Raw genomic sequence first — 25,603 nt, 5'->3', positions numbered from 1 at the left:
GCTTCTTCGGGTTCGGGCAGAGCGCGGAGCTGGAGCTGGTGCTGAGCGACGCCGAGAGCCGGCGGCGGGTGGAGCACAAGACGGAGGAAGGGAAGAAGGAGAAATACTTCCTCTTCTACGACGGGGAGACCGTGTCCGGGCGGGTGGTGCTCACCCTCAAGAACCCCAACAAGCGGCTGGAGCATCAGGGCATCAAGGTGGAGTTCATCGGGCAGATCGGTGAGTGGGGCGGCCTGCGGGCCCGGCTGTGCCTTCCTGGTGCCCCTCGTGGGTCCGGGGAGCATCGCAGTGTCCCACGGTACCGGGATCTTTGCTGGTACCAAGGGGGGCATCACTGCACCCCGCAGTACCGGGATCCCCCCGGTGCCAAGGGTTCGGGGATCCTCGCTGGTGCCAGGGGTCTGGGGAGCATCGCTGCACCCCACGGTACCACAGTACTTGCTGGTGCTAAAGGTCTAGGGAACATCACTGCACCCCGTGGCGCTGGGATCTCACTGGTGCCAAGGGTTTGGGGAGTGTCATTGGTCCCAGGAGTCTGGGGAGCATCACTGCACTCCATGATCTGGGATCCCCCTGGTGCCATAGATCCAGGGAGCATCACTGCACCCCATGGTACCGGGATCCCCCTGGTGCCAAGGGTTAAGGGATCCTTGCCGGTGCCAAGGGTCTGGGGAGCATCACAGCAACCCACGGTACCAGCATCCTTGCTGGTCCCAAGGATCCAGGGAGCATCACTGTGCCCCACGGTACCAGGATCCTTGCTGGTGCCAAGTAGGTTACTCTCGCTCCCAGGAGATGCTCAGCTACACACAGCATTCCCACGGCTGCCTGACATTATTCCATCCTCCGAGCTGGGCAGCCCGGCCTGTTCTCCAGGCTCGAGCCCCGGCAGAAGGAAGGGCATTCCAGTCCTTTTCCAGGTCATTGTTCCCTTGTCCTAATTTCTCGCTTCTGCTCGGTCACCCATTTCGGCTCTGAAATGGGTGAAATTCGGTTCTGTCCTGCAGCTGCAGGTCTGAGCCTGGACCTCCTGCCCAGGCCAGCTGTGCTTACTGCTCTCAGCTGTCTGCCTGCATCTCTCATGTGCCTGCTGACTCTGTCAGGGATGCAGTGGCTCTGCCAAAGGCAGTGACGGGTGGGTTTTTCCGCGTGTCCTAAATCACCAACATCACTTTCCCAGCCCTGACCTCACACCACCTTTTCCCTGGGGTAGATCCCCATCCCTGAGGCCTGCAGGCTCAGCTTGGCTGATTCCACCTTTAACTCGCAGCGTTAACCCTGCATGGTTAGTTGGGTGACTTCAAGTTGTTCAAAACTCGTGGTTATCTGTGCGTGGAACCAATTTAGGTTGAATATTTCCTGCTTTTGTGGAGGAGAGGCAGCTGCCACGCCCACTCTTCGATCCGAGCGGAGCTGTCCGTGTTTTCATGGACATGCCTGAGAGTCCCACAAGCCAAAATAAGTTCAGGATGTTCCTGGTGATGTGACTGCTTGTGAGGCCTCACGTCTGTGGCTCTCTGTGCTTGTCTTTAGCCCCCAAAATCACTGCACGAGAGCCGTGGGCCTGCAGCCTTTGCATTGCAAATTGTGTGGTGCAGGAACGTGAGCTGGAGGTTTCCCACCCAACCCCAGTACTGCTGTTTGAGAGTTTTGCTGGCTTTGCTTGTGCCTGGCTCTGCTTTTTGGAAAGAAAGAGGAGGACAGAGAACCTGCAAATGATGGAGTGTAGGTGAGGCTGCTCCTGAGGACCCAGGTTATGATCTCCTATTTGATATGTTTGCCAGTGGAAACTAAGCACAAACTTCGTTCCTGCTGCACTGTCTCCTCTCTGCTGCCTCACCTGCTTCTCATTCCCTGTTATGGAAGACTTTTGAGCCATACCTATGCATGTTGTTGCCCAAGCAGGGTGTGTTGGCAGCTGCACATTAGTTGTCTCTTACTGCCCCTCAGGCCACTTTGATAAATGACTGATGTTTGTGCTGCTGATGGCACTTCTTAGTGCTTTCCATCTGTTGCCTTATATTCTGACTTCTTGCTGCCATGAGGTCAGTGTCTAGGTGAGACAATTTGACAGGTAGGGAGACTGAGATGTGAAGGAGGGATGTGTCACCTGCTGTTCAGGTACCAGAGGCCACACTGAGTGCTGGGTCCTGCACACTGGTGAGCACAGAACCCATTTAAGATCTCGCTTCACCTGTGGTTGCTGTGCCCTGAACGTGCCACCACAATGCTGGCAGTCTGTTTTTTCAATAAACGTGATAGCTCTGAAAACCTGAAATTATGGCTTATACCTGTTTGACAGGCTAAGTGTGGGATACATCCACCCTTCCTCTGCTTATGGCTGCAGAGTGCCAAACTATGACCTTCCGTGGGAGCAGAGAGCTCAGTGTACACTGACATTTGCTTCCCCTTGCTTCAAGTTTGATTTTTGCTTTCTGCATCATGTGGCAAGATGATAGAGGCTGATTCCTCTTTTTCTGTGGCACGTGGCTTCTCCCTGTCACATCAGCGAGCACTTTCCTCTCAGTGGACACAACGTACTCAGTGCAGAGAGGGCTGGTTATTTCTGTCACCTGCCTGCCCAGCCCAAAGGGCTGGATGACATTTGCTGTTGTGCGTAAGCGAGGGGACTCACAGTGCCAAGATTTCCATTAGAGAGATAAGGTGAGCAAAGGGCTGTAAGGAACAGACATCACTTAAATGCTGAAATCTCATTGTGCATCTCAAGGAGGGAAGAGCCACAGTTCCTGAACACCACCAAATACCTCTGAGCAGCCTCCTCTGCACAGTTTAGTGCTGACACTGAACTTGTGTGTATATGATTGTCTGATGCCTTGGGTTTTTGTTTCCTCATCTAACCAGAAAGGCTTCACCTTGCAGAAGGACTGTGTGGGTGTCCTGTAGGCACCAGCTCACACTCAGGGCTGGGAAGGGCAGGTTTTGTTGGTGGTGATGTGTAATACCGAGCTGTGTTAATGCAAATTGCAGAGTTTTAAGGTCTTGGTGCTTTGACTTCAGGGAGAAAACTTGGTGGAAGTGTGGAGGATTGCTTTCATTAAATGAGGAAACCTGTAGTTTCCTGCTGACGCAAGAAGGCTGTGGGAAAAGCTGAGGCAATGTGACCATGCTGGTTACTTGAGCTGGTTTGAGCAGTGCTCCCAAAGGTGAATGCTCTTCCCTCACCCGTGCTCACATGGCCATTGCTGTGTTATCCAGGGGCTGCTGGAGCAGTTGACTCAGCTGCCTCCCCACACACTTGATAGTTGTGCAGCAGCAGCAGTCACTGTTTATTCCCTGGTGCGAATCAAGACCACTCAAACTCTTTGTTCCAAAAGGATAAGCAGGAACAGTTGGAAGCCTCCTGGTCCTTTTGTTTTGCTCTGTCACTGTCTGCTGTTCCAGAGAAGCAGTGGTGGTTTTTCCTCACAGTATCAATGCCTTTGGCCTGGAATACAGTGTAGAAAACTACTGGAAGGGTTTGCTTGAGCTTCAGCTCCTCTTCTCAATCAGTCTGACCATATTTAATATTGATAATAGGTGCCCCATGTCATCCCAAGGCCAGCTCCTGATCCATGGTAGTAAGTGAGCTGTGTGGACCTTTTCCTTCCTGTTTGAGGGAGGAAAATTGTGGCTTGCACATGGCTCTGATGGGGAGCAGGGAACAAGTGCAGTGCCTTGCATCCACAGGCTCCCCTGGCAGGGTCTGTGAATAGTGAGGAAAGAGCAGTGACCTGGACAAGAGAGTTGCTCGTAGCTGTGAAAGCTCCCGTGTCACGTGGGATTAAACCTGGACTTGTGTGTTCCTCAGAACTCTACTATGACCGAGGAAACCACCACGAGTTCGTGTCTCTGGTGAAGGACCTGGCCCGCCCTGGGGAATTCACTCAATCACAGACATTTGACTTCGAGTTCACACACGTGGAGAAACCCTACGAGTCCTACACGGGGCAGAACGTGAAGCTACGGTGAGTCTGCTGCCCTTGCTGGCCCCAGTTCTGCTTCTGTGCAGTGTGAAAGTGCTGCTGTTCACTGGGATGGTGCAGGAGTGCAGAATCCCTTCCCAGACATCCCTGCAATGTAACTCCAAATGAATTTCGGGAGGCTGAGTTGTAAAAGGCTGCCTTTGAGGACTTTATTTTACAAGCATGAATCAGGCTTTCTGGAGCTTGTTTTGCCTCATTTGAGTGACAAGAGAAATCAGCCCCTTCTGAATCAATCAAATACTTGCTAATTTATTTGATAATTCAAAAAATCAAAATAAATTGTTTGGTTTAGTCTCTGATGAGGACGTTTTTGCTGTAATCAGCCTTGTCAACTTTAATTGTGCTCTGTATGCAAACAGATGCTGAGCTTGTAAGTTGTTCGTGTGTTGCAAACTGTATTTCACATCAAGGCACTCAACTGACTTAAAATCCAGTCACTGGCTTCAAAGTGGGGTTTGGAAAAATCTGAGAACCACACAGAGAGTCTGTGGAGACTGGAGTGATCTAATCTCTTGCAAAAGGGCAGCAGTTCTAACATGTGCAGGCTGTTACTCAGATCCCCAAAACGGGGCTTAGGTAACTCAGGCTCACGAGTGCATGGAAGCTGAGAGGAGTCTTAGAATAGTCTGCTTTTCCCTTTGAAAATTCCTTTCTGTCTTTCCCAGCATGGCTGCTCCACCAGCCAGGGTACCAGTAAGGCTGCTTGGATAGTCCAGTGCAACCCATTCAGCCCCTTGTCCTTCCCTGCTCATCCCTGATCCGAGGGATCTGTCCTCACAGGTATTTCCTCCGGGCCACCGTGAGCCGCCGGCTGAACGACGTGGTGAAGGAGATGGACATCGTGGTGCACACCCTGAGCACCTACCCAGAGCTCAACTCCTCCATCAAGATGGAGGTGGGCATTGAGGATTGCCTGCACATCGAGTTCGAGTACAACAAGTCCAAGTAAGTGCCTCAAGAGCAGCTGGGGGCTGGGGGGAAGCAGCTGCTGCAGGTTTGGGAGCCCGAGGCACGTGTGTGCCTGTGATTCTCAGATGGGTTCTGTGTCCATGTGCTCCAGGGAGGCTGGGAGACAGCTCAGATCCGTGGGTTCCTCTCCTTGCCCCACACCTGTGCTCTCTGGACCATGGAATGGGAAGCAATGGCTGTGCCTTACTGAGCTTGGAGCACAGCTTGAAGTTCTTGCACTAACTTCTCACTCCCTGTATCCTTGGTCGGATCAGTACTTCCAGGTGTCTCCAAAGTGTGTTTGCTCCTTGCCAGACAATGCAGCTGAAGTGGGACCTTAACTCAGGCACAGAAACTGCTGGAAGCAGCACTTTTAAACTAATGTATCTTCCCCAGCTGATGCTGGCAAATCTCCCTGCAGTGTATCATTAGTTGACAAGGTGGTGGTTGGTTGAAGGTTGGACTCGATGATCTCAGAGGTCTTTTCCAACCTAAATTATTCTGTGATTTGGGTTAGTTTTAATTGACCTAAAAAACTTGAGTGAGGAGCCTTTGCCTGTCGCAGGGGTTTCTTGCAGATATTCAGCCTGAAATTCTGTTTTTCATTTATCTGATGGTGCTAAATGTCCTTGTGGATTTCTGAGGGAATAGAGGATGAAAGTGGTGGCAGTGGTTGATGCAGCGTCCAGGGGGGCTGTGGATAAGAGCAAGTTCCTGCTCTTCAGCCCGAGCCCTGGACCCCTGCACAGGGTTTGATCCTGATGCTTTCTTCCCTCCCGTGGCAGGTATCACTTAAAAGATGTGATTGTGGGGAAGATCTACTTCCTGCTGGTGCGAATCAAGATCAAACACATGGAGATCGACATCATCAAGAGGGAAACGACGGGCACGGGGCCCAACGTGTACCACGAGAACGACACGATAGCGAAGTACGAGATCATGGACGGGGCTCCTGTGAGAGGTGAGGGGGCACGTGAGCCCTCAGAACTCCTCTTCTGAAGGCTTTTGGGGTGGGAATATCTTGCAGTATCTCCTGTGTGCTCAGTTGTAGCATCTTGTTCCACTGGTGGGCTCAGGGCAGTGTACACACGTGGTTGATATGATCCCCTTCTTTCTCTGGTGTGATGAGGGGGAACTGAGGCACAATGAGCTGCAATTCTTTCGATGAAGCAGTGGCAGAACCAAACATAACTTCAGTGTTGGTGTGGGCCACCAGCTGGCATTGCAGCACCTCGGAGCAGAAAAGTGTTCTTGCTGTGTGCCAGTTGTTTTCCAGATCCATTGCCCGGCAGAGTCACCTGCCAGGGAAAATATCACCTTACTCATGTTTTCCTGCAGTGCTGTCGTGATTCAGGTTCCCGTGCTGCTAAAGTGGAGATGGAATAGCTGTCAGCAAGGGCAGGATCTGGCTGTGGACCGTGCATGCTGAGTTTTGAAGGGAGTTGAGGTCTTCTAGCTCATGTTAGTCCACTTGTGGAAACGGTGACAAAAGTTTGTGGCCTTGTGAGTTCCTGTTTTGCTGGTGCTCTCCTGGTTTCTATCCACATCCTGTGTGTGCTGATGGCTCTGTGCACTTTGCAGGGGAGTCCATCCCCATCAGACTCTTCCTGGCTGGCTATGAGCTGACTCCAACAATGAGGGACATCAACAAGAAGTTCTCTGTGCGTTATTACCTCAATCTGGTGCTGATTGACGAGGAAGAGAGACGCTACTTCAAACAGCAGGTGAGAAACAGAGCTGTTCTCCTTGGACCTGTAGACTGTTGATTGGGATACTGTATGAGGACCTACTGGGAATTTGGGATTCCCCTGGTGGGAGAGTCATGTTCTTGACTGAATATCTGTAAACACTAGACAAATTAGAGTGTGCAAAGATGGTCTAGAAGGGATGTCCATGCAGGTCAGATTGTGTGGTGGTGGGGAGACCTGTGGAAGGTGCCTACCTTAGACTTCTTTTCCACTCTGTTGCCCTGTGGTGGAGCTTCTGTGCTTCCCCTTCCAACAGCACTAGGACAGAGCTGCCCTGGATGTCCCCTGTGTGCTCAGACCCCGGGGAGGGGTGCTCTGCCCAAATTTTCAGGCAGGCTGCAGCGTGAGGGCTCCGCAAGCGGCCTCACGTCCACGTCCGTGGGTGCAACGTGCCAGCACGGGCTGAGCTCAGCCTCCGGGGCTGGGTGGGGCCGGGAGAAGGTGCCACGAGCCCTGACAGGCCTCGGCTGTGTCCCTGCAGGAGGTGGTGCTGTGGAGGAAAGGAGACATCGTGCGGAAGAGCATGTCCCACCAAGCGGCCATCGCGTCCCAGCGGTTCGAGGGCACGTCCTCGCACGGCGAGGCCAAGACCCCCAGCCAGCCCTCGGAGAACAACGGCCGGCAGTGAGGAGAGGGAGGTGCTGGGCAGCCCCCGGGGACGGCAGCACCGAGGAGGAGAACCCTTCAGAGACTTCATGACAATAAATATCCGTTTTTTGACTTAATTCCTTTCTTCAGAGGACTCGCAGGGTGGGAAGGGGACGGGAGGGCAAGGCAAGCTGGAGCGCTGGTGGTGCCTCAGTGCTTCCCAATCAACTACATTCCTCTGGAATTGGCTGCTTTGAGTGTCTGGAGGCTGCGGAGCTGCCTGATCTCCTCTTTGCCCCTATTGCCTGGTCTCCTCTTTCCTTGTGGCAGTGGGGAAGGAGAGAGCAAGTGAAGGCCAAATCCGCCGCTTCTTCCCAGCGGTGTGGAGGTTGCTTTGGGGTCGTGTGGGATGGATATTCTTCTTGCCTTTCTGAAATCTTCACGAGGGGAGAATGACACGGTGATTAGCTTGATGTGAGAGGAGGGACTCGGAGGCTGTGGTGTGGCCTGCTTGGAATTGTGTGGTGTTATCCCCTCGCTGCCTCCCCTTCTTCCTCTTCATGCTGGCGTTGGATTCTTTGCCACAAACAGTTGGATGATGTAGTTGGCTTCCACGGGCATCAGCTGTGCTGTGTCCCTGCTCCGTGTCACACCAGGAGCTGTGGCTGTGGCTGGCAGGAGGGAGTGAGGTGCATGGGTGCAGGAGGAGGTGGCACAGGGAGGGCAGAGCAGTGAAGGTCTCAATGCTGCTGGGTGGGCAAGAAGTGGGGGCAAAAGGCTCCTGGCCAAGAGCAGTGCCTTCCTAGTCTTGTCCTGGCAGCTGCCTGAGTGCCCCTGAGATCCAGGCTCTGGTTGCTGCACTCGTACAGGTCCCAGTTGCTGCTGCAGAGCAGGGGCAGACCATCCTGGAGGCGTCTAGAGAAGAGTTTTGGAATGTGAGACAGAAACTGGAGCTGTCTTAGGAGTGAGCTTACGCTGTCGTTGTGACAGAGCAGGCTTTGTGTGTGGACAGACAGCAGTACAGGACACGTGTGTGTTGTCTGGTTTGCTCCCTCGTGCCTCTGGGACGAGGATTAGTGAGGGCAGAGGGTGGATTCAGTTGTTTTGAGAAGCTCACGGCCTGTGTGTGCTGCTAGATGAAGCCAAGTAGCAACTGGAAGGATGGCAGAGCTCTCTGATTCCAGAGGCACATTCCTGCAGTCACCAGCGAGGTCTGGGGGCATGTTGTGAACTGAAGCCTGAATGAGGGTTTTTCTTTTCTAAAATAAGCTGCTTTTAGCCTTCAGCTAAGTAGACTCATGAGAACATTCCCAGAGGAAGTCGATCCTCCGTTAAAAATCAGAGGTGGCTTTGTAGGCTTGATGGACCAAACCTGGAGGACATCCCTGCTGCTGAGCTGCCCTTCAAGCAGGCAGGTGGTCAGACCTCCCACCAGAGGGAGAGACAGGCCTGCACTAAATGCTGGGATATGAGCTCTATCAAGTGGGATTTGTCTGGATTTCCCTGAGTTTGTGGCTGGCTAGGGATGTGTCCAGCTTCCTTTTGGCTCTGGAATCAGGTTCCTCTGCCTCTGTCCTACAGCTGAATGTAGAACAGTTGTCTTGCAGCTGGGAAATGGAAGTTTTTGCTTTGTTTAGGGGAACAGTGCTGGTGGAGGGAGTGGGGCCAGGGTGGGAAGGGGAGCTCTTTATGTAATAAGACAGCTACTGTATTTCAGTGATAAATGTGTGTTTCTGCTTGCCAAAGTAAGTTATCTTTTACTCACCACGTGTCAGGTTGTGGTTTTTAGTAGAGCTGGCCAGTCTCTGTTGTAGAGGACACTAATGATCTCATCTCTGCTGAATGCTTGTGTCACACCATGTTTCTGCTCTGTGCCAGTGAAGACTGTGGCTTGCTTTTCTTTCCACGAGGAGTCTGTGCCATGGGCTGGAGCCGTGTCTTCCCAAGGCTGGAGCAAAAGCTCCCTTTGGACAGCTACCTTGTTGTGCCAGGGCAAGGGGTGGCCACCTGCTGCAGGTGTCCCATGGCAAAGGAACCTGGATGTCACTTTGGACACTCCTCCCTCCCTCCCTGGGGGGACCTGCCTGTGCTGCAGCAATACACAATCCTTTAGGGACAAGTGACGCTCCACTGGGAGCCTTTGGGGATAGCAGACTATCTTTCCATGGCTGAGCTGAGCACAGCAGCACCCTGACCCCCCTCCTAGCTTTCCCTCAGCTCCCACCCTGCCTAGATTTATCCCCTCTGGGTTTTAGGCCATGTGGTGTTAGAGAAACCCTGTGGAGGAAGGTATCTCCACACTGCAGGAGTGTTGTGTTTCCTGGCTGAACAGCATCAGTGCTGGGTGTGAGACCATTGTCACACAAGGTCGCTGTTTAAACATCTGCTCATCACTTCTGGAGGGTTCCCTTGCAAAAGGTGCATGAGCCTATACATGGTTTGTTGTTTTTTTTCCTACTTTGTGCCCCTCTCTCCCCCCCCTTCCCCATCCCTACTTGTGGAACCAGAATTTAGAGATGATCCCCATTTTTACTGAATCTTATGGACCATTCAAGCTGTTACCCACTAGGCCCTCTGTTTGTCTGGGGTGGAGCAGATGTGCTGAGCATCCTTTGAGAGAAGTTGGAGCATAAGGTCACTCCAGGACAAGGTACTATAGAGGAGTGTCTCATTAGCATGTTAAGGGGCAGGTGCTGCTCGAGCACCCCCTGAGCTGGTGGTTCTGTGCTGTACTTGGGTCATTCCCTCTCTCCCAGGCAGAGGGGAGTGGGCAAGTACTGAACCAAGCAGTGCAACCTGTAATTAAGCCTCTGCTGTGTTTACATGTTTCTTAATTCGTTGTCTTTTCAATGGCTGTATTTTAAAAACTTGGGTTTTTTGTCTCTCCAATTAAAAAGAGCCAGCCCTGGCTGTCAAATGCTGTGCACGAGTTTGTCTGGTATGTTTTATATTGGGGCTGGGTTGGGTTGGGATTTTTTCTGTGGTATCAAAAGATTTTTCTTTAGTGCAGCTCTCCAGACATGCTCGAGGAGCTTGTCCTTTGTTACCTTTATAAATCCTTGGTCTTTCTTGAGTCACTGCTTAGCAGCTGTGCTGGTAGAGAACCCATGCTTAAAAATGAGCAAGGTGGCTTTATTTTCCTCTATATCCCTGATGTCAGAACTAAAATAACGTGGGAAAAATTGTACCTGCAGGAAATTAACTGTGATCTGCTTTGTATATACATCTCTAGAGAGACTCCTTTCAAGAGCATGTGGTGACAGGACAAGGGGGAATGGCTTCAAAGTGTGAGAGAGTAGGTTGAGATTAGATCTTAGGAGGAAATTCTTCCCTGTGAGGATGGGGAAGGACAGGAATAGCTTGCCCAGAGAAGCTGTGGCTGCCCCATCCCTAGAAGTGGTCAAGGACAGGGGTAGCAGGGTGGAAGCAGGGGTAGAACAAGATGATCTTTAAGGTCCCTTCCAACCCAGGCCATTCTATGATTCTATTATTCTAAATTTTCTTGTTCTAGACAGAACTTAGTGATACCTTTCTGCAGAAAAACGTCCCTCTGTGGTACATGGAACTGCACTAGATCTGGAACTAAACACCTCAAAGAGGATGTACCTGTTTGGTCCTCCAAGAGATAAATAGCAGATTTTTTCCCCTATTAAAAACTGAGAAGCTGCAGTTGATTCCAAAAGGCTTTATTTATTTAAAAATAAGCAAAAATAACAGTGTGTCAGAGTAAGGGACGTGTGGCTGAGGATTGTGTGTGGGTGTGTTCATGGGGCTGCAGCTGAGCAGGTAAACTTGAGAACTGTGCTGGTTGAGGAGGAGGCATCAGCAGGCTGGGGGGAAGCTGGGCTGCTCTCAGCTCCTTAATGTGGCTTTTCCTCTTCCAGGCTCAAGACAAAATCAAATTGCTCTGCGTTAAAAAGACAGAAAAAGCCGTAAGTGGAGCTTGCAGGTTCCGTCTCTCCCAGAGGGAACGGCCTCAGGAGTCCAAGGGGGTTCTTACCTTGTGTCAGTGGTTGGATGGAAAGACGTTGTCTTGTGAAGAGCATCATGTCCTTCAGGGGCCCCCCATCTGCTTTGTGTGCCAGGTGGTGAGCCTTGATCTCCGAGAGGGGGATGAACCTCTTCGTCATCCGCACAAACTGCACGTCCACCTGGGCAGGGTGGGCAGCAAAGGAGCAGGGTTGGGGAGGGGTATAGCCTCCAGATGGCACATAACATCTTTGGAGGGGATAAAGGTTTAAAACCGAAGCAAATGACTGATGTGCACCACCTTATCACAGCCTGGAAGCTTTTTTCCTTGCCCGAGGCCAAAAGAACTTCCAGCTGCTTCCGGCAGGTGATCTGCTCACATGAATTAGCACTGTGCAACAGAGTGTGCATTCATGTTGTCACAGACAACACACAAGTCAGATATGGGATGGAGCCAGCCTGAGAACAGTCCCTTCCCTACAATTTAACGTGCCTCAAAAGTACAGCTTTGTTTGCTGGGGACTGAGATTGGTAATTAAAGATGTTCATTTTCCTAACCCAGAGTTCTGCCATGCTCTGCACCCACGTAAGGTTTGAAAATTTAGGGAGATACATTTTGGCAGCCATCTGGTGGGGATAGGCGGAAAGACAGAGAAAATAGGATTGATTTTCTCTTGAGAGAGAAAAAGGCAGCTAGGCCAGGACAGAAGATCAAGATTTGCAATATGAAGGCTTCTCCCTTCACTCAGTTTGCACACAGAGCTTGGAACAGCTGTATTTAGGGCAGTACATTACCATGGACCATTTGGGGTTCTCCTTTCTGCTGGTGGAATCATAGTGGGGATCCTTCTGATCAAACTGTGTGTGATCAGGGTAGGCCTCCTTTACAATCTGGAGCAGAAAGGGGAGAAGAATGAGAGACAAGTTCCCACCAGTTAAAAACAACTGTCAGCAAAGGGTATGAAATGCTCTTTAAAAAAGCTGTGACTAGACACAAGGAATAATCCAAGTGCAAAAATCAGCCTTGCTTCCCCTGGACTCCATTCTAATGGTGAGATGTGTTTCCTTCACATTTCTTGGGTTGAAGCACTGCAGAACACTCCAGCTGTCAGTGAAGCATCACCTTCTGGAGATCAATGTGGCAGGAAAACATGCAGCAGAGCAAAACTGGGTAGGTGATGATAGTCCTTGTGGTGAGTTGTGCTCTTAGAGAAAAAGCTTTTCTGTGCCCTGGGTTTTATATTAATGCCTTGTGGGCTCAGCTGAACTTAGTGAGTCAGATTTGAATCAGACTGTGGAGCAACACTTGGCTTGGCTGAGAGTGCCCTGAAATGTCAGCAGGAAAACAGCACTGTGGTTCCATCTCTCTGGGGACAGATGCTTGAGTCAGCCCTGGACTGCTGAGCTGAGGTGCCCAGGGCTCATTCTCTGCTCAGACTGGACAACTCCTGCACTCCTTTGGTGCTGAGGCACAGGTAAGGAGCTGTTGGATAACCCATCCATTACCACTCCCCCCAAAACACAGAACACAGACACACTCACCTTGACAATGGCCACAATGCCAGGCTCTTTACAGTTACTGTGGTAGAAGAAAGCCTGCTGCCCAATTTTCATGGCTCTCAGGAAATTCCTTGCCTGTCAGGGGTAAACAAGAGACTTTTCATCTCTTCCTATCAAGCTCTCAGGGCTTCATTACAAGCAGCCAGGAACAGGAACTAACAGCAAGAGAGGTAGATGTGCTTCAGAGCTACTCAGATTTTCCTACAGTTGTCATAGAGATGTTTTTGTGTTGGAATTAAAATAAGGAAAAACAAGGCTGAAGAGCAAGATCCTGTTGGTTAGAAAGTGTGTGGGAATTCAACAGCTCAGCCACCCTTGTTCCAAAGACTTAACTTGCTGTTAGCAAACAGGCAGCAGAGCAGATCATGTATGGGGGGAAGCATATACAGCACAGGGATCATATCTAGTGGGGGAACCATGTGGAATTCCTTTGGAAGAGAAAGCTCTACACTGACAGGGCATATTTGGGCAAGTACAGACTTGCTAAAAGGTGTCAATATTGACAGAATATTCCCCAGCCTGAATCTGCCCCTGACCTAGAGGCAACTAAGGAGTCTAGACTTTAGACTCCTGCCAAAATGCACCTGTATAAACATGCCTTGAAAGGAAATGCTTCAGGAAAGGGAACCAGTTATCTGTGAGGGGAGCCACTTTTTTCCTGGTGCTGTTCCAGTGACCCCATGTGCTTCTTACCTGGTAGTTTCTCACTCCATCCCAGCAGGTTGTCTGATTGGGCTGAGCTTTCAAGTCATCAACGCTGAACTGCCAAATGGAATGAAAATCAGGTTAATTCAGGAGGTGTCTGATCCTTACTGTGTCATTGTCGACACTGAGCCTAAACATTTGCTGCTAGTAGCTCCTTCTATTATAATATGAACTTGACACAATTTTTTCTTCCCACAGGGGCTGAAGAAAAGCCTTTGCAAAGGAGGAGCACTGCAGTGGTGTAAAGGCAGAGCCTGAAATAGATGCTGCCCCTGTGATCAACAGCCAAGCATCCTGAGGACCTGATTTCCTCTTTTATTACATGTATGAAACCCCAAGGCTGTCACCCTGGAAAAACACAACGTCACATCTTTCTATTTCCACGAGGACAAACGGGTTTAGAGAAGAAAAAACAATCTGAGCTGTCTGGTCCTGCCCCTCTGGGCAGGAGTGACACTGCTGCTGTGCCCTGCTGAGTAAGGATGGGGGTCAGTGCTTACTTTCACATCCACCCCCTTCTCCAGCCTGCTCTCTGGTTCTGATTTCAGCAGCCAGTGACAATATGTGATCTTGCTTTCCTCCCCACCAGACTCAGATTCTTTTGTCTTCTTCCAGTTCTTCCATCCCGACTTGGAGCTCCCAGCTGGAGGTTTTGAAGACTTCTCTTCCTCCTCCTTATCTGAAGTCTCCTCCTCGGTTTTGGCAATTTTAGCATCAGGCTCTTTTTTATCTTAAAAGAAAGAAAAAAAACCATTCAGGTAAAACACATTTTGTTTCACATTTTTCTGCTAAAATATTTTTAGTTGTTTAAGCTGGTTTCACCTGACTGCAGCAGAGGTTTGGTGCACCCCAGGTGTTAAGGGTAAGGTAGTAGCATTATGCACCAGTGATTCTGAGTATTTCTAATTTGCATCTGAAATAAGTATATTTTTGTGTGTGTGTGTGCAGCATGCACAAATGGAATTTTAAAGTCACAGTTAGTCATTAAAAAAAAAAAACCAACAGGATAGACCATGTTGCCCACATGAAGTGTAGCTGAAATTTTTTTAATTAATTGCTGAAAAATCAGCTGCAGGCAACAAAGTTGGTTTAGGTGAATCTGGTGAGTAACAGGAACATTCAGCACAAAAGTAAGCTATTTCTATTCCTGTAGCTGGAAACCTTATCTTAAGCCTCCACTGAGCTACCTGTTCAGAAGGGATTCATATCCCTTGTTTCTTCAGGACCCAGGCAAAAAAAAAAAACCAATTATTAAGAAGTGATTAAAGGGTAAGAAGGTGGTTATTTGTTAGAGTGGCATGGATGAGCCAACTGTGAATTTTTTTTCATCTTTTAACACCACATAATGGTGCCTCCAGTGAAAGGTTTTTGCTTTTTTCTTTTCCCATCAGCTTCCTGGCACTACACATACTCTGACTGGCCATCTCTAACGTGTAGGACCTGAAAGCTCTTCATAAATGGGCATGAATTACATATTCCTAAGCAGAATATACATCATTGTCCTTATCACACAGCCAGCAGACTTGTCTCAGTCTCGCCTGGGTGCTCAGCCCATTCTACACAGGAAATGCTGTCTGTAAAACATGTGGCTCTGAAAGGCAGACGGTTAATTCAGCTGCCTGTAGTTTCACTACAGCTTGGAACCTCAAATGAGAGATGCTAAATCAGTCAGGATGTCAGCACAGACCTGCTACTGCTCCTTTGTCTCTCTTTCTGCTCGGCCAAGGCATCTCTGGTCTCTTTGAATTATCTTCGCCTGACGAACGAGAGAAGGAGGAGGAATTAAGGAGGAGGAATTACTGCGTATTCAGGCAAGCTGGGAAAAGTAGAGCTGGCTGAGACAGAGCTGTAGGGAGAGTGGAGAGCGAATAAATCTTTCCCTGAGCTCAGCCACTTCCTCTATCAGTGCGAATGCTGGCAGGGGCAGGGGACCGCGCCCTGGGCTGATGGACACCAGCAGCAGGGCTGGATTCCTGCTCCAGAGCCGCTGGAGAACAGTCCCGGAGCCGCGTGGGCTGAGCCAGAGGGGCTGCGCCTCTGGAAAAGGGAGAAGCGCTTCCCTGCGGAGCCCAGCCCCGCACCGGGGGCTCCGGCTCAGCCTGTTGCTCTCCGTGCATCGCTCGCTGAAGTCCCTCCGGGAATGTCTCCCTTTGCAGACGTCAAACCCCACCTGGACGCGTTTCCGCGTCACCTGCGCCAGGTGACCCCGCCGTGGCAGGGGGGGCTGGACCGGATCATCCCCACAGGTCCCTCCCGACCCGCACCATCCCGTGCCAAGCGCCGAGCCGGGCGGCCCATCCCCTGCCCCCTCTGTCAGCAGGAGTTCCGCGGCTCTGCGCTGGCCTCCTCCTGCCAGGCCGCCTGGCATCAACTTTTCCACCTCCCATGCCAAGCTTCTCCCCTCCCCTCTCTCCCTCCCCCCCTCCCTCTCTCCCACTCCCCTCTCTCCCGCTCACCGGCCGCGCCGCTCCCCGGTGCCGGTGCGGGATGAGGATGCTCGGGCTGCGGGAGGAAGCGGTGCCCGCTATGCAAACGCCGGGGCAGGGCCGGCTCCCCTCGCTCCCTCCCCGCTCGGGCGGGCGGTGCCGGGGGCAGGACTACAGCTCCCAGCCTGCCCCGCCGGGAGCCGGGAACCGGGAACGGGGACGGCCCCGGCCATGGCCATGGCGTGGCGAGCGGCCCCGCGGGTGGCGGCCCGGCTGGCGCTGGGGCGGCGGGGGATCGCGTCCTGCATCGACCGTAAGGATCCGGGGATGCCCCGATCCCGGGGATGCCCCGATCCCGGGGATGCCCCGATCCCGGGGATACCCCGATCCCGGCTCCGCCTGCCCGGCCCCCGATATCCCCCCCGGGGATGTCCCCCCGCGGCCCGGGGGGAGGCGGCGTGGGGGAAGATGGAGAGGGATCGATGGTCCAAGAACTGTGCCCGCCTGGAGGGATGTGTCCATTCTCCTTGTGTCCCTGCTGCCTGTGTCCCTGCACCCGCCCAGGGCGATGCGGGCTCGGACACCCCGCAGTGGGTGGCCGGCAGTGGGGCAGTGCCCTCAAGGAAAGGTCCTTCACCCTCCCTGTGCCTCCCTTACCTTTTTTAGACCGTTCCCGGCAATGGGACAGAACCCACAAGTAAACATCTTTGCCCATCCCTCTACCCCCCTTACCTTTGTTAGAGCACATCTGCAAGGAAAGGTCTTTCCCTCTCTTTGTACCTCCCTTACCTTTGTTAGACCGTGCCCAGCAGTGGGACAGAACCCACAAGGAAAGGTCCTCCCACCTCCCTGTACCTCCCTTACCTTTGTTAGACGGTCACGGTTTTCCAGGCTTGACAGTGAAATCAAAGAATATCTCAGAAAAGGGGGATTATAAAAAAGAAGGAAAGCGGGTTTTTTGCATGGGCAGACTGATAGGACAAGGGGGAATGGATTTAAACTGAAAGAGGAGTGATTTAGGTCAGATGTTAGGAAGAAATTCTTCTGGCAGAATTCCAGCTGGCACAGCTTGCCCAGAGAAGCTGTGGCTGCCCCATCCCTGGAAGTGGTCAAGGCCAGGTCAGACGGGGCTTGAAGCAACCTGGGATAGTGTTTGTTTTGTCCTAAGAAAGCCCCTCCCAAAGCCCTCTGATACTCCTGAGGAACGGAGCAATGGTCTCTGCAGCAGCCCCTGAGCTGTTTGTATGAGTTTGAGGTGTAGAAGAGGTGGTTTTGCTGCTTTCCCATAACTGGCACATATTCCAATCTCTTCCTGCTTTTCCAGCATCTGTTGGACTGACTGAGGATCAGAAGGAATTCCAAAAAGTTGCCCTTGATTTTGCTGCCAAGGAGATGGCTCCTTACATGGCTGAGTGGGATGAAAAGGTATGACAGCCTTGGAGGGCTTGGACTGCTCACTTTTCCCTCCTTTAACGTGTTGTGATCCTTGGGTCTCACCAAGGGGTTCCTGCAATACCTCCTTGGTGCTGTTGTGCCATCTGTGGAGGTGTTCATTGAAGCTGCTGCTGCAGCTTGGGTGGGAAGTCATCAGAAATACTTTAAAGCTTTCCTAACCAGGCTATTCCATCGCCTGAAACCCGGATTTACTCCTGAAGATGGAATGTGTCTGCGTAGGGAGCCACCTCTCCTTTAACCCACTTGGTCAACTTAAACTCTGCAAGAAGTGTGGGACTGGACTTGGTAGCCCAGGTGTACCAGAAGATTGAATTGATGATGAATATTCACTTGGGATATCTCTGCCTGCCCCAACAGGAAATATTCCCAGTGGAAACCATGCGGAAGGCGGCCCAGCTGGGCTTTGGTGGGATCTACGTGAAACCAGATGTCGGTGGCTCCGGATTGTCACGACTCGACACCTCCATAATCTTTGAGGCTTTATCAACAGGATGCACCAGCACCACTGCTTACATGAGCATCCACAAGTGAGTGTGTCTGCAGAGGGGTGGGTGGAAAACACAGCTGCTCTGTGGGCTCCAAATCCAGCTGGAACAGCTTCCTGGGTGCTGCTCATTTAAATATTGAAATTGTGACCTCGAGTAGGCACGTCCCTGTGAGGATCCCTGGATGGCAGTAAACAAATAGGCTACGAGGGATGCCACCAAGAAGTAATTTTAGCTTTGTGGCATGCAAGATGGGATTAAGTTCTGGATTTTGTTCCCTGGTCTCCCATTTAAGCTGTCTATAGATAGTAACTTGTTTGGAAAAAGCCTTTGTGCATTGGCCATACTGTGACAGAGCCCAGAGGCACCACCTGATACCAGGGCCCTGTCCTGCTTGTACAGACATGTCCAGGGACAGGCTCACTTGGCACTGGAAGCTGGAATGGTGATGCCTCCTCCTTCCAGGTGCAGTTTTCTAAGACAGAGTAGGGCTGAGCACTGAGGGAGCACAGAGGCTGTTTCTGCTGTCCCACAGGGCAGTGGGTCTGTGCTGAATGGCAGGTGATCTCCTGGCTTCCAGGACACCTCATTTTGCCGTTTTGAGGTGGAACAATACACTTTCAGGCCTCAGGGCTTATGGCTGAGCCCTGTGGAGCTTTGCTCTGTTCAGCCAGGGATGTTCTTGTGTGACCTGCCTTCCTCCCATGGCTGTGCTCACACCCTGTAAAGCTGCCCCTTCCCTCCCACTCCAGCATGTGTGTTTGGATGATCGACACCTTTGGCAGCGAGGAGCAGCGCCGCAGGTTCTGCCCATCCCTCTGTAGCATGGAAAAATTTGCCTCTTACTGCCTGACTGAGCCAGGTGAGCATCCTCAACCAGGAAACCACCTCCCTTCCCGTGCTCCTGACACAGTTTAACTGGACGTGAACACTGAATGGAGCTGGAGGTGAAAAGTTTCTTTTCGTGTTCATTTGGGAGGTTGGGGAGGGGCAGGTGGGGATTGGTGAGATGCTCATGGTACAAACTCAGGTGTCTCCTGAGGAGAATTTGTAGGTTCTGCACCCTCTGCTTCACTGGCTGCTTCCTTACCTCTCCAACAGGGAGTGGAAGTGATGCAGCTTCCCTGCTGACCTCAGCTCAGAGGAAAGGGGACACCTACGTCCTGAATGGCTCCAAGGTACCTCTTTGCTCCTCCTAAGGCTGCCTGCACACTGGGGCCTGGGTCTCACTGTCCTTTCCATCCCCTGCTGTCCCCTCTTCTCTGTGCATTCTCCCAAGGCAGGACGTGCTCTGCAAAGCTTTCACCGGAGTCCCTAAATTCCTCCTGGCCATGGGGTCTTTGCCCCTCCACCTTTGTATCCCAGCTGCTGCTGCAGGCTCAGGGTTGGCACAGGAAAGCCACACTTCTCTCTTTGTGCCCTTCTGCAGGCCTTCATCAGCGGGGGAGGGGACACTGATGTGTATGTGGTCATGTGTCGCACGGGAGGCCCAGGCCCCAAGGGCATCTCCTGCCTGGTGGTGGAGAAGGGCACTCCAGGGCTCAGCTTTGGCAAGAAAGAGAGGAAGGTAAGAGGCTTGGCTTGCCCTTCCTGAGTGCTTGAGGGAAGTGCAGGACAGAGATCTCAGAATCACAGAATTTAGGTTGGAAAAGACCTCCAAGATTACTGTGCCTGATGCCCAATTTGTCCCCCAGCCCAGAGCACTGAGTGCCACGGCCAGTGAATCCTTGAACACCTGCAGGGATGGGGACTCCAAACCTCCCTGGGCAGCCCCTTCCAGTGCCTGATGCCTGACAACCCTTTCAGTGAAGAAATTCTTCCTGATGTCCAGCCTGAACCCCCACTGGCACAGCTTGAGGCCGTGTCCTCTTGTCCTGAGGAGCTTGTCTGTGCAAAGCATTTGGGATCTCTTCTTGGAGGGGACTGCAGTCCCAGCCTGGCATGGCTTTACCAAGCCAAGTCCAGCTTTGGTGAAGTTTGCCAAATACCCATCTCTTTGGTAAGTGAAGGATTTTAGTCTCAGGAGCATGAAGGTTCATTGGATCCATGCATTTTCTCAAATACATTCCAGTTTCCACACTGAGGACAAAGCACTCAGAGGCAGCTTGGCAATGAGACCGAGGGATTGAGTGCAGGCTGGGTGGTTCTCTGCAGGAGCTGGAGGTGTGCTGCTCTTCAGGCAGCTGGAAGGTGCTCTGTTTTTTTCCCAGGTAGGCTGGAATTCCCAGCCAACTCGGGCTGTGATCTTCGAGGACTGTGCTGTTCCTGTTGGCAACCGTCTGGGAGCTGAGGGGCAGGGCTTCAGCATCGCCATGCAGGGGCTGAATGGAGGCAGGATAAACATCGGTGAGAAGGGCAGGGGTGCAGGGCAGGATCATCTTGATGCTCATCTGAATTGGCTTCATATTCACCCTGTGTGGCTTCTCCCACCAGCCTCGTGTTCGTTAGGAGCTGCTCATGCCTCCGTCCTCCTGGCTCAGGAACACCTCACTGTCCGCAAACAGTTCGGGGAACCCCTGGCAAATAATCAGGTAACCCTTCCATCAGCCAACCTTTCCATCAGCCCTGCATCCTTGTGCTCTTCCTGACCCCGCTGAACAGGCAGCCAGAGATGCCATCACTCCCTTCTCAGGGTTTTCCCCGGAGAAGTCGGGAACACGCTTTCCCTGCGGAAGGAAGCGTGTCGGGGCTGGGCGCTGCCTGGGGGCGGTGGAGCTGTGGTCCAGGCCCCTCTGGGGGTGCTGACCTCATGCTCCCTGTGGCAGTACCTGCAGTTTGGGCTGGCAGAGATGGCCACGAGGCTGGTGGCGGCGCGGCTGATGGTCCGGCACGCGGCGCGGGCCCTGCAGGACGGGCGGGAGGACGCGGCCGTGCTCTGCTCCATGGCCAAGCTCTTCGCCACTGACGAGTGCTTCCTGGTAGGTCACTCAAACACCTCTTGCTGTCAGAGCTTCTGAGGCCCCCCCTTGGTGACCAGGGTGGGCAGGAGGAAGTTTGATGCCATGGCGACTCAGACCCAAGTGTGTTCACTGAGCCTCATGTAGACAGGACAGGGACCCGCTGGAGCGAGTCCAGAGGAGGCCACTCAGGTGATCAGAGGGATGGAGAGCAGCTCTCCCACAAGGAAAGGCTGAAAGAATTGGGTTTGTTCAGCCTGGAAAAAAGAAGGCTTCAGGATAACCTAATTGCAGCCTTCCAGGACCTGAGGGAGCCTACAAGAAAGCTGGACAGGGAATATTTACAAGAGCAGGTAATGACAAGGGGGAATGGCTTCACAGTGAAAGAGGAGGTTTAGATTAGGGTTTAGGAAGACATTCTTCCCTGTGAGGGTGGTGAGGCCCTGGCACAGGTTGCCCAGAGAAGCTGTGGCTGCCCCATCCCTGGAAATGTCCAAGGCCAGGTTGGACAGGGCTTGGAGCAACCTGACCCAGTGGAAGGTGTCCCTGCCCATGGCAGGGGTTTGGAACGAGATGAGCTTTAAGGAACATTCCAACTCAAAACATGTTATGATTTCAGGACCAGGGTGTTTTATAAGACAAGAGTTCTGCACCTGTGGGTGCTGCAGGATCAGTCTCTCTGAAGTGCTTTCTCCACTGCTTCCTAAGGGACCGAGAAGGGAGATGGGACAGGGAGCAGAGCATTTCTATTTTCAAAGGATAATTTCCATGTTGCACCGTGATCATTCCTAGGTAGCAAGTGGTCTTTCCTAGACCACTGAAAAATACCTGATCACCTTGAAAAACACCTTATTATTTCCATACCTTATCAAAACGTCCCTGAAAAGAGAAAGCAAGAAGGGAGAGAAAAGCAAACCTGCCCCTTGACGCTCCTCCCTAAATCAGTATAATTTCGAAGCTACTGTGCTTTCTCAGCACTCTGTGTTTTTGCTATTATTGTGCTTTGTGTTCCAAATTGACAGATGGGACACACGGAGTCGCGTTGCCATGGAAACCAGCGCCCTCCAGGCCCTATCCCTGAGTGGTCGCCAGGTGGCGATCGGGCGGTTCGGGTTTGCATCCGCAAACCACAGAAATGCAGCAAAAAAGCGCCTTTTTCCCCTAAAAATACCCATTCCCGGGTATTCCCATCCCCGTCCCCGGGTGTTCCCGTGCAATCCTGGCCGCATAAACGCGCCCTTAATGTGAAACAGCATTTAGGTAACGTGACACAGCGAGGGCAGCACTGATGGGGGCAGAGAGCAGAGCTGTGCTGTCACACCACGGGTTTAGGAGATGAGACTGGGTGACCAGGGAAAAAACCAATGAGGCCAAGTTCCTGGGGTCTTACCGGGCTTCTGCCACTGCTGTGTCCTCCAGAAGTCACCTGAGCAGCGATGTTCTCCTCTTAGATCTGTAACCAGGCTCTGCAGATGCACGGGGGCTACGGCTACTTGAAGGATTATGCAGTGCAGCAGTTTGTGCGAGACATCAGAGTCCACCAGATCCTGGAAGGTAAGAGACACTCTTACTGCCAGCGACCTGGCAGAGGAGTCAGGAGAGAAAACCCCCTCTGGAGGCCCCCACCTTCCCACATGACTCTGGGATTCTTAGGTTGCAGAGTCCTGGTTTGCTCTGAGCATGAGGTGTCCTGTGTGAGTCCCCTGGCTGGGAGCTCTGGGTGTGTTGGAGCAGTTACTGTCTATTTTAAGAGCCTTACAGCAGAGGAAGATATTTGGTTGTCATGTTAGCAGTGCCTCTGTCCAGTTCCATCCCATTACTCCTCATCACGTGATGATTCTCCCTAACAATTCCTTTCCTGTGATTCTGGTCTCCCTACACTCTTTGACACCATGTCTCTAACAGTGTCTGGCTTTTTCTACTCTCAATTTGGACTCCTCAACATTTTGTTTTTCCTCCTTTGAAATCCCTTCCCCTACAACCAGGATATCTGATAAGGGACATCCTCCTTCTGACACTGAGTGGGCTTGCAGCCTTTGTGTGTGTTGTAAATGGTAAAGTAGAGAGCTCAGATGTTGGTATGAATCCAGTTCTGCTCGGTGCCTGGTGCCTGCACCCTCCCAATGCCCAAATAAAAGGCAGCACCACCATCTGAAGCCTTTCCCAAGCAATTTGCTGGCACTTGTCAGCTGTATTTTGGTCCAACACCTCCTAAATGCCACCTCAGCTGGTGGGAAGAGCTTTTCTGTGCTGTAAACTGCAGATCAGGGAAGAATTCCCTTGGCCTTTTTTGGGGGGTAAAATATTGGATCATCTCTTAACTGTCTTTCCTTTGCAACCCTCTCCTGCTGCAGGTACCAACGAGGTCATGAGGATGATTGTGGCCAGGAGTCTGCTGCAGGGGTGAAGCCAGGAGCCATTCTCCAGCCTTAAAATTCCTTTGCCTGTTACAGCTCAGCCTGTTTCCCTCCCCTGCTCACCAGCTCTCTCCCTGGGAGTGGAGAGGGGGATCCCCCAGTGGAAACAGTCTTCCTGCCTTGTCCCAGTGGGAGCACAGCTGGATGGCACAGCTGCACTCTGTGCCTGGCAGAGCTGCTGTCACCAGCCTGGACACATAAATCACAGTTGTGAATACAAGGCTCTGTCTCCAAATCTTGCTCCTGGCCTGTTTGCCACCCCTCCTCTTTGGAAAGAGCAACACCAGACCTGCTGCTCACCTCTGCCATGCCAGGACTGGAATGGCATCTCAGGCAGAGGTGCAGCCTGACCCCATGGGATCAGTGAAATCTGTAGTTTGAGGGAGTTAATTGCTGTGCTTAAAAACCTGGGTGCTGACAGTGACCCACAGGAACTGCTCTAACCACCTGCAGAGTGCAGTGGCTTTTATCCCAGGAACAGGATGCAGCATTCCCTCTCTTCCCAGCACACCTTTCCTGATGTCCCTCCCCACCACTGCTTGTTCTCCATATTCCCACCACATCTTGGTGCTTAACCTCCAAGAAGCCTTTGCAGGACAAAAGTGCAAATGAAGCACGAAGGCTCTGCACAGAAATACTGAACTCTGTTGCCTCATTGCTGTGAGTGGTGTAAGGGAAGTAAAAATATATGTAAATTAAACTATTTTTCCCCCTCGGGTTTGGAATCAATAAAGCAATGATGGAAATGTTATTGGAATGTCAACTGTGATGATTTTCTTCTGTGGTATTTCAGGTGTTTAAACAGAGCTAACAGGGAATTTTCGAAGTAGGGGTTGCAAAATAGTTCTGCTGGAGGGTTTTTTAGTTAATGTCTTTATTAACATCTTCAAATCAACCAGCTCCTGGTTTCAGCAGTACCTGGCAGGGAGGGGAGATGACAGAGCATTAGCAGCAGAATCATGGAATGGTTTGGGTTGGAAGGGACCTTAAAGGCTATCTCGGGACACCTTCCACTAGAGCAGGTCTGGGCAAAGGTGTTCTTTGATGTCAGTGTTTCTGCACAGCAGGAGGCTGTTCCTGGCAGGCCCTGGTGTCTCCTCCCTTCTTTTATGGCACATTGTGCAAAGGGAATTTCTCTCGCAGGGCAGAGAGGGCAGTTTAGGGTGTGAACACCTGGGGCTCAGCCAGGAACAGCCCCCTGCCCCCGGGGAGATCCCCTGCCTGGGCAGGAGAGCTGCCCTGGGGCACAGGAGGGGGCTCTGGCCAGGGTCTCTGGGGGGGGTCTCAGGCTGGGGTTTCTATCGGGAGTCTCTCTTGGGGATCTCTATCGGGGGTCTCTGCCAGGGGTTTTTCTCTGGGGTCTCTCTCTACTGGGGGTCTGTATCTGGGGGTTTTTCTCTGGGGTCTCTCTGCAGGGTCTCTAGGGGGGGGTCTCTATCGAGGATCTCTCCCCAGAGTTTCTCTCCGGTGTCTCTCCTGGGGGTCTCCGCGGGGGTGTTTGTCGGGGAGTCTCTCCCCAAAGTCCCTGTTCAGGGTCTCCATTGGGGGTCTCTCTCCGGGGTCCCTGCCCGGGGACTCTCTTGGGGGTCTCTCCTTTGAGTCTCTCCCGACGTCTCTATCAGGGGTCTCTCTATTAGGGATCTCTCTTTTAGGGGTCTCTCTCTCCCCGGGGTCTCTCTATTGGGGGTCTCTCTCTCCCCGGGGTCTCTATCGAAGGTCTGTCCCCGGGGTCTCTCCCAGGGGTCTCTATTGAGGGTCTCTGTCCAAGGTCACTCCCGGGGTCTCTCCCGGAGGTCTCTATCAGGGGGTCTCTATACTGGAGGTCTCTCTCTCCCGGGGGTCTCTCTCCCGGGGCTCTCTCTATACGGGGGGTCTCTCTCTCCCGGGGGTCTCTCTATACCGCGGCTCTCTCTCTCCCAGGGTCTCTCCCGGGGGTCTCTCTATACCGGGGGTCTCTCTCTCCGGGGGCTTTCTACGCGGGGGGTCTCTATATTGGGGGTCTCTCTCTCCCGGGATCTCTCCCGGGGCTCTCTCTATACTGGGGGTCTCTATACCGGGGGTCTCTCTCTCCCGGAGTCTCTCCCGGGGGTCTCTATCAGGGGGTCTCTATATTGGGGGTCTCTCCCGGGGGTCTCTCTATACTGGGGGTCTCTCTGTTGGGGCTCTCTCTCTCCCGGGGTCTCTCCCGGGGGTCTCTATCAGGGGGGTCTCTCTCTCCCGGGGGTCTCTCTCTCCCGGGGGTCTCTCTATACCGGGGGTCTCTCTCTCCCGGGGTCTCTCCCGGGGGTCTCCCCCTCTCCCTCGCAGGCCCCGCCCCTCCCCGCGCGCGCGCGGCATCCGCATCCAATGGGAGGCGGGGGGCATGCCCGGTGGGCGTGTCCCGGCGGGTCGGACGGCCAATGGCGTGCGAGCCGCGGCTCGG

General features: G+C 52.5%; 3 protein-coding genes across 5 annotated transcripts; 2 read left to right on the top strand and 1 right to left on the bottom strand.

Annotated features, from left to right (window-relative positions):
* Positions 1-6: 6 nt before the first annotated feature.
* Positions 7-10,189, top strand: VPS26B (VPS26, retromer complex component B). Its single transcript, XM_027655658.1, has 6 exons — positions 7-219; positions 3,809-3,965; positions 4,764-4,928; positions 5,717-5,892; positions 6,513-6,655; positions 7,161-10,189. The coding sequence occupies exons 3-6, from the start codon at positions 4,816-4,818 to the stop codon at positions 7,305-7,307; spliced, it is 579 nt and encodes a 192-aa protein (XP_027511459.1). The 5' UTR covers positions 7-219; positions 3,809-3,965; positions 4,764-4,815; the 3' UTR covers positions 7,308-10,189.
* Positions 10,190-10,937: 748 nt separating this feature from the next.
* Positions 10,938-22,253, bottom strand: THYN1 (thymocyte nuclear protein 1). 3 transcript variants are annotated; one of them, XM_027655718.1, is made up of 8 exons: positions 22,155-22,253; positions 15,189-15,257; positions 14,002-14,231; positions 13,490-13,558; positions 12,779-12,871; positions 12,032-12,127; positions 11,268-11,418; positions 10,938-11,174 (listed from the first exon to the last, which is right to left on the bottom strand). In XM_027655718.1, exons 2-8 carry the CDS (start codon positions 15,229-15,231, stop codon positions 11,128-11,130), a joined length of 729 nt encoding a protein of 242 aa, XP_027511519.1. In that variant the 5' UTR covers positions 15,232-15,257; positions 22,155-22,253; the 3' UTR covers positions 10,938-11,127. The 3 variants fall into 3 exon arrangements, with proteins under 3 accessions (XP_027511519.1, XP_027511520.1, XP_027511518.1); XM_027655719.1 differs by lacking the exon at positions 22,155-22,253 and adding an exon at positions 16,792-16,881; XM_027655717.1 differs by lacking the exon at positions 22,155-22,253 and adding an exon at positions 15,958-16,068.
* ACAD8 (acyl-CoA dehydrogenase family member 8) lies at positions 16,129-23,932 on the top strand. The gene is made up of 11 exons (XM_027655716.1): positions 16,129-16,240; positions 17,252-17,352; positions 17,740-17,909; positions 18,620-18,729; positions 18,969-19,045; positions 19,297-19,434; positions 20,078-20,213; positions 20,301-20,398; positions 20,633-20,785; positions 22,216-22,318; positions 23,119-23,932. The coding sequence occupies exons 1-11, from the start codon at positions 16,159-16,161 to the stop codon at positions 23,169-23,171; spliced, it is 1,221 nt and encodes a 406-aa protein (XP_027511517.1). The 5' UTR covers positions 16,129-16,158; the 3' UTR covers positions 23,172-23,932.
* The last annotated feature ends 1,671 nt before the right edge of the window (positions 23,933-25,603 follow it).

The sequence above is a fragment of the Corapipo altera genome, unplaced genomic scaffold, assembly GCF_003945725.1.
Source record: "Corapipo altera isolate COAL_440 unplaced genomic scaffold, ASM394572v1 71, whole genome shotgun sequence".
Taxonomy (NCBI): Eukaryota; Metazoa; Chordata; class Aves; order Passeriformes; family Pipridae; genus Corapipo; species Corapipo altera.
This window is presented reverse-complemented; position numbering and strand designations above follow the sequence as displayed.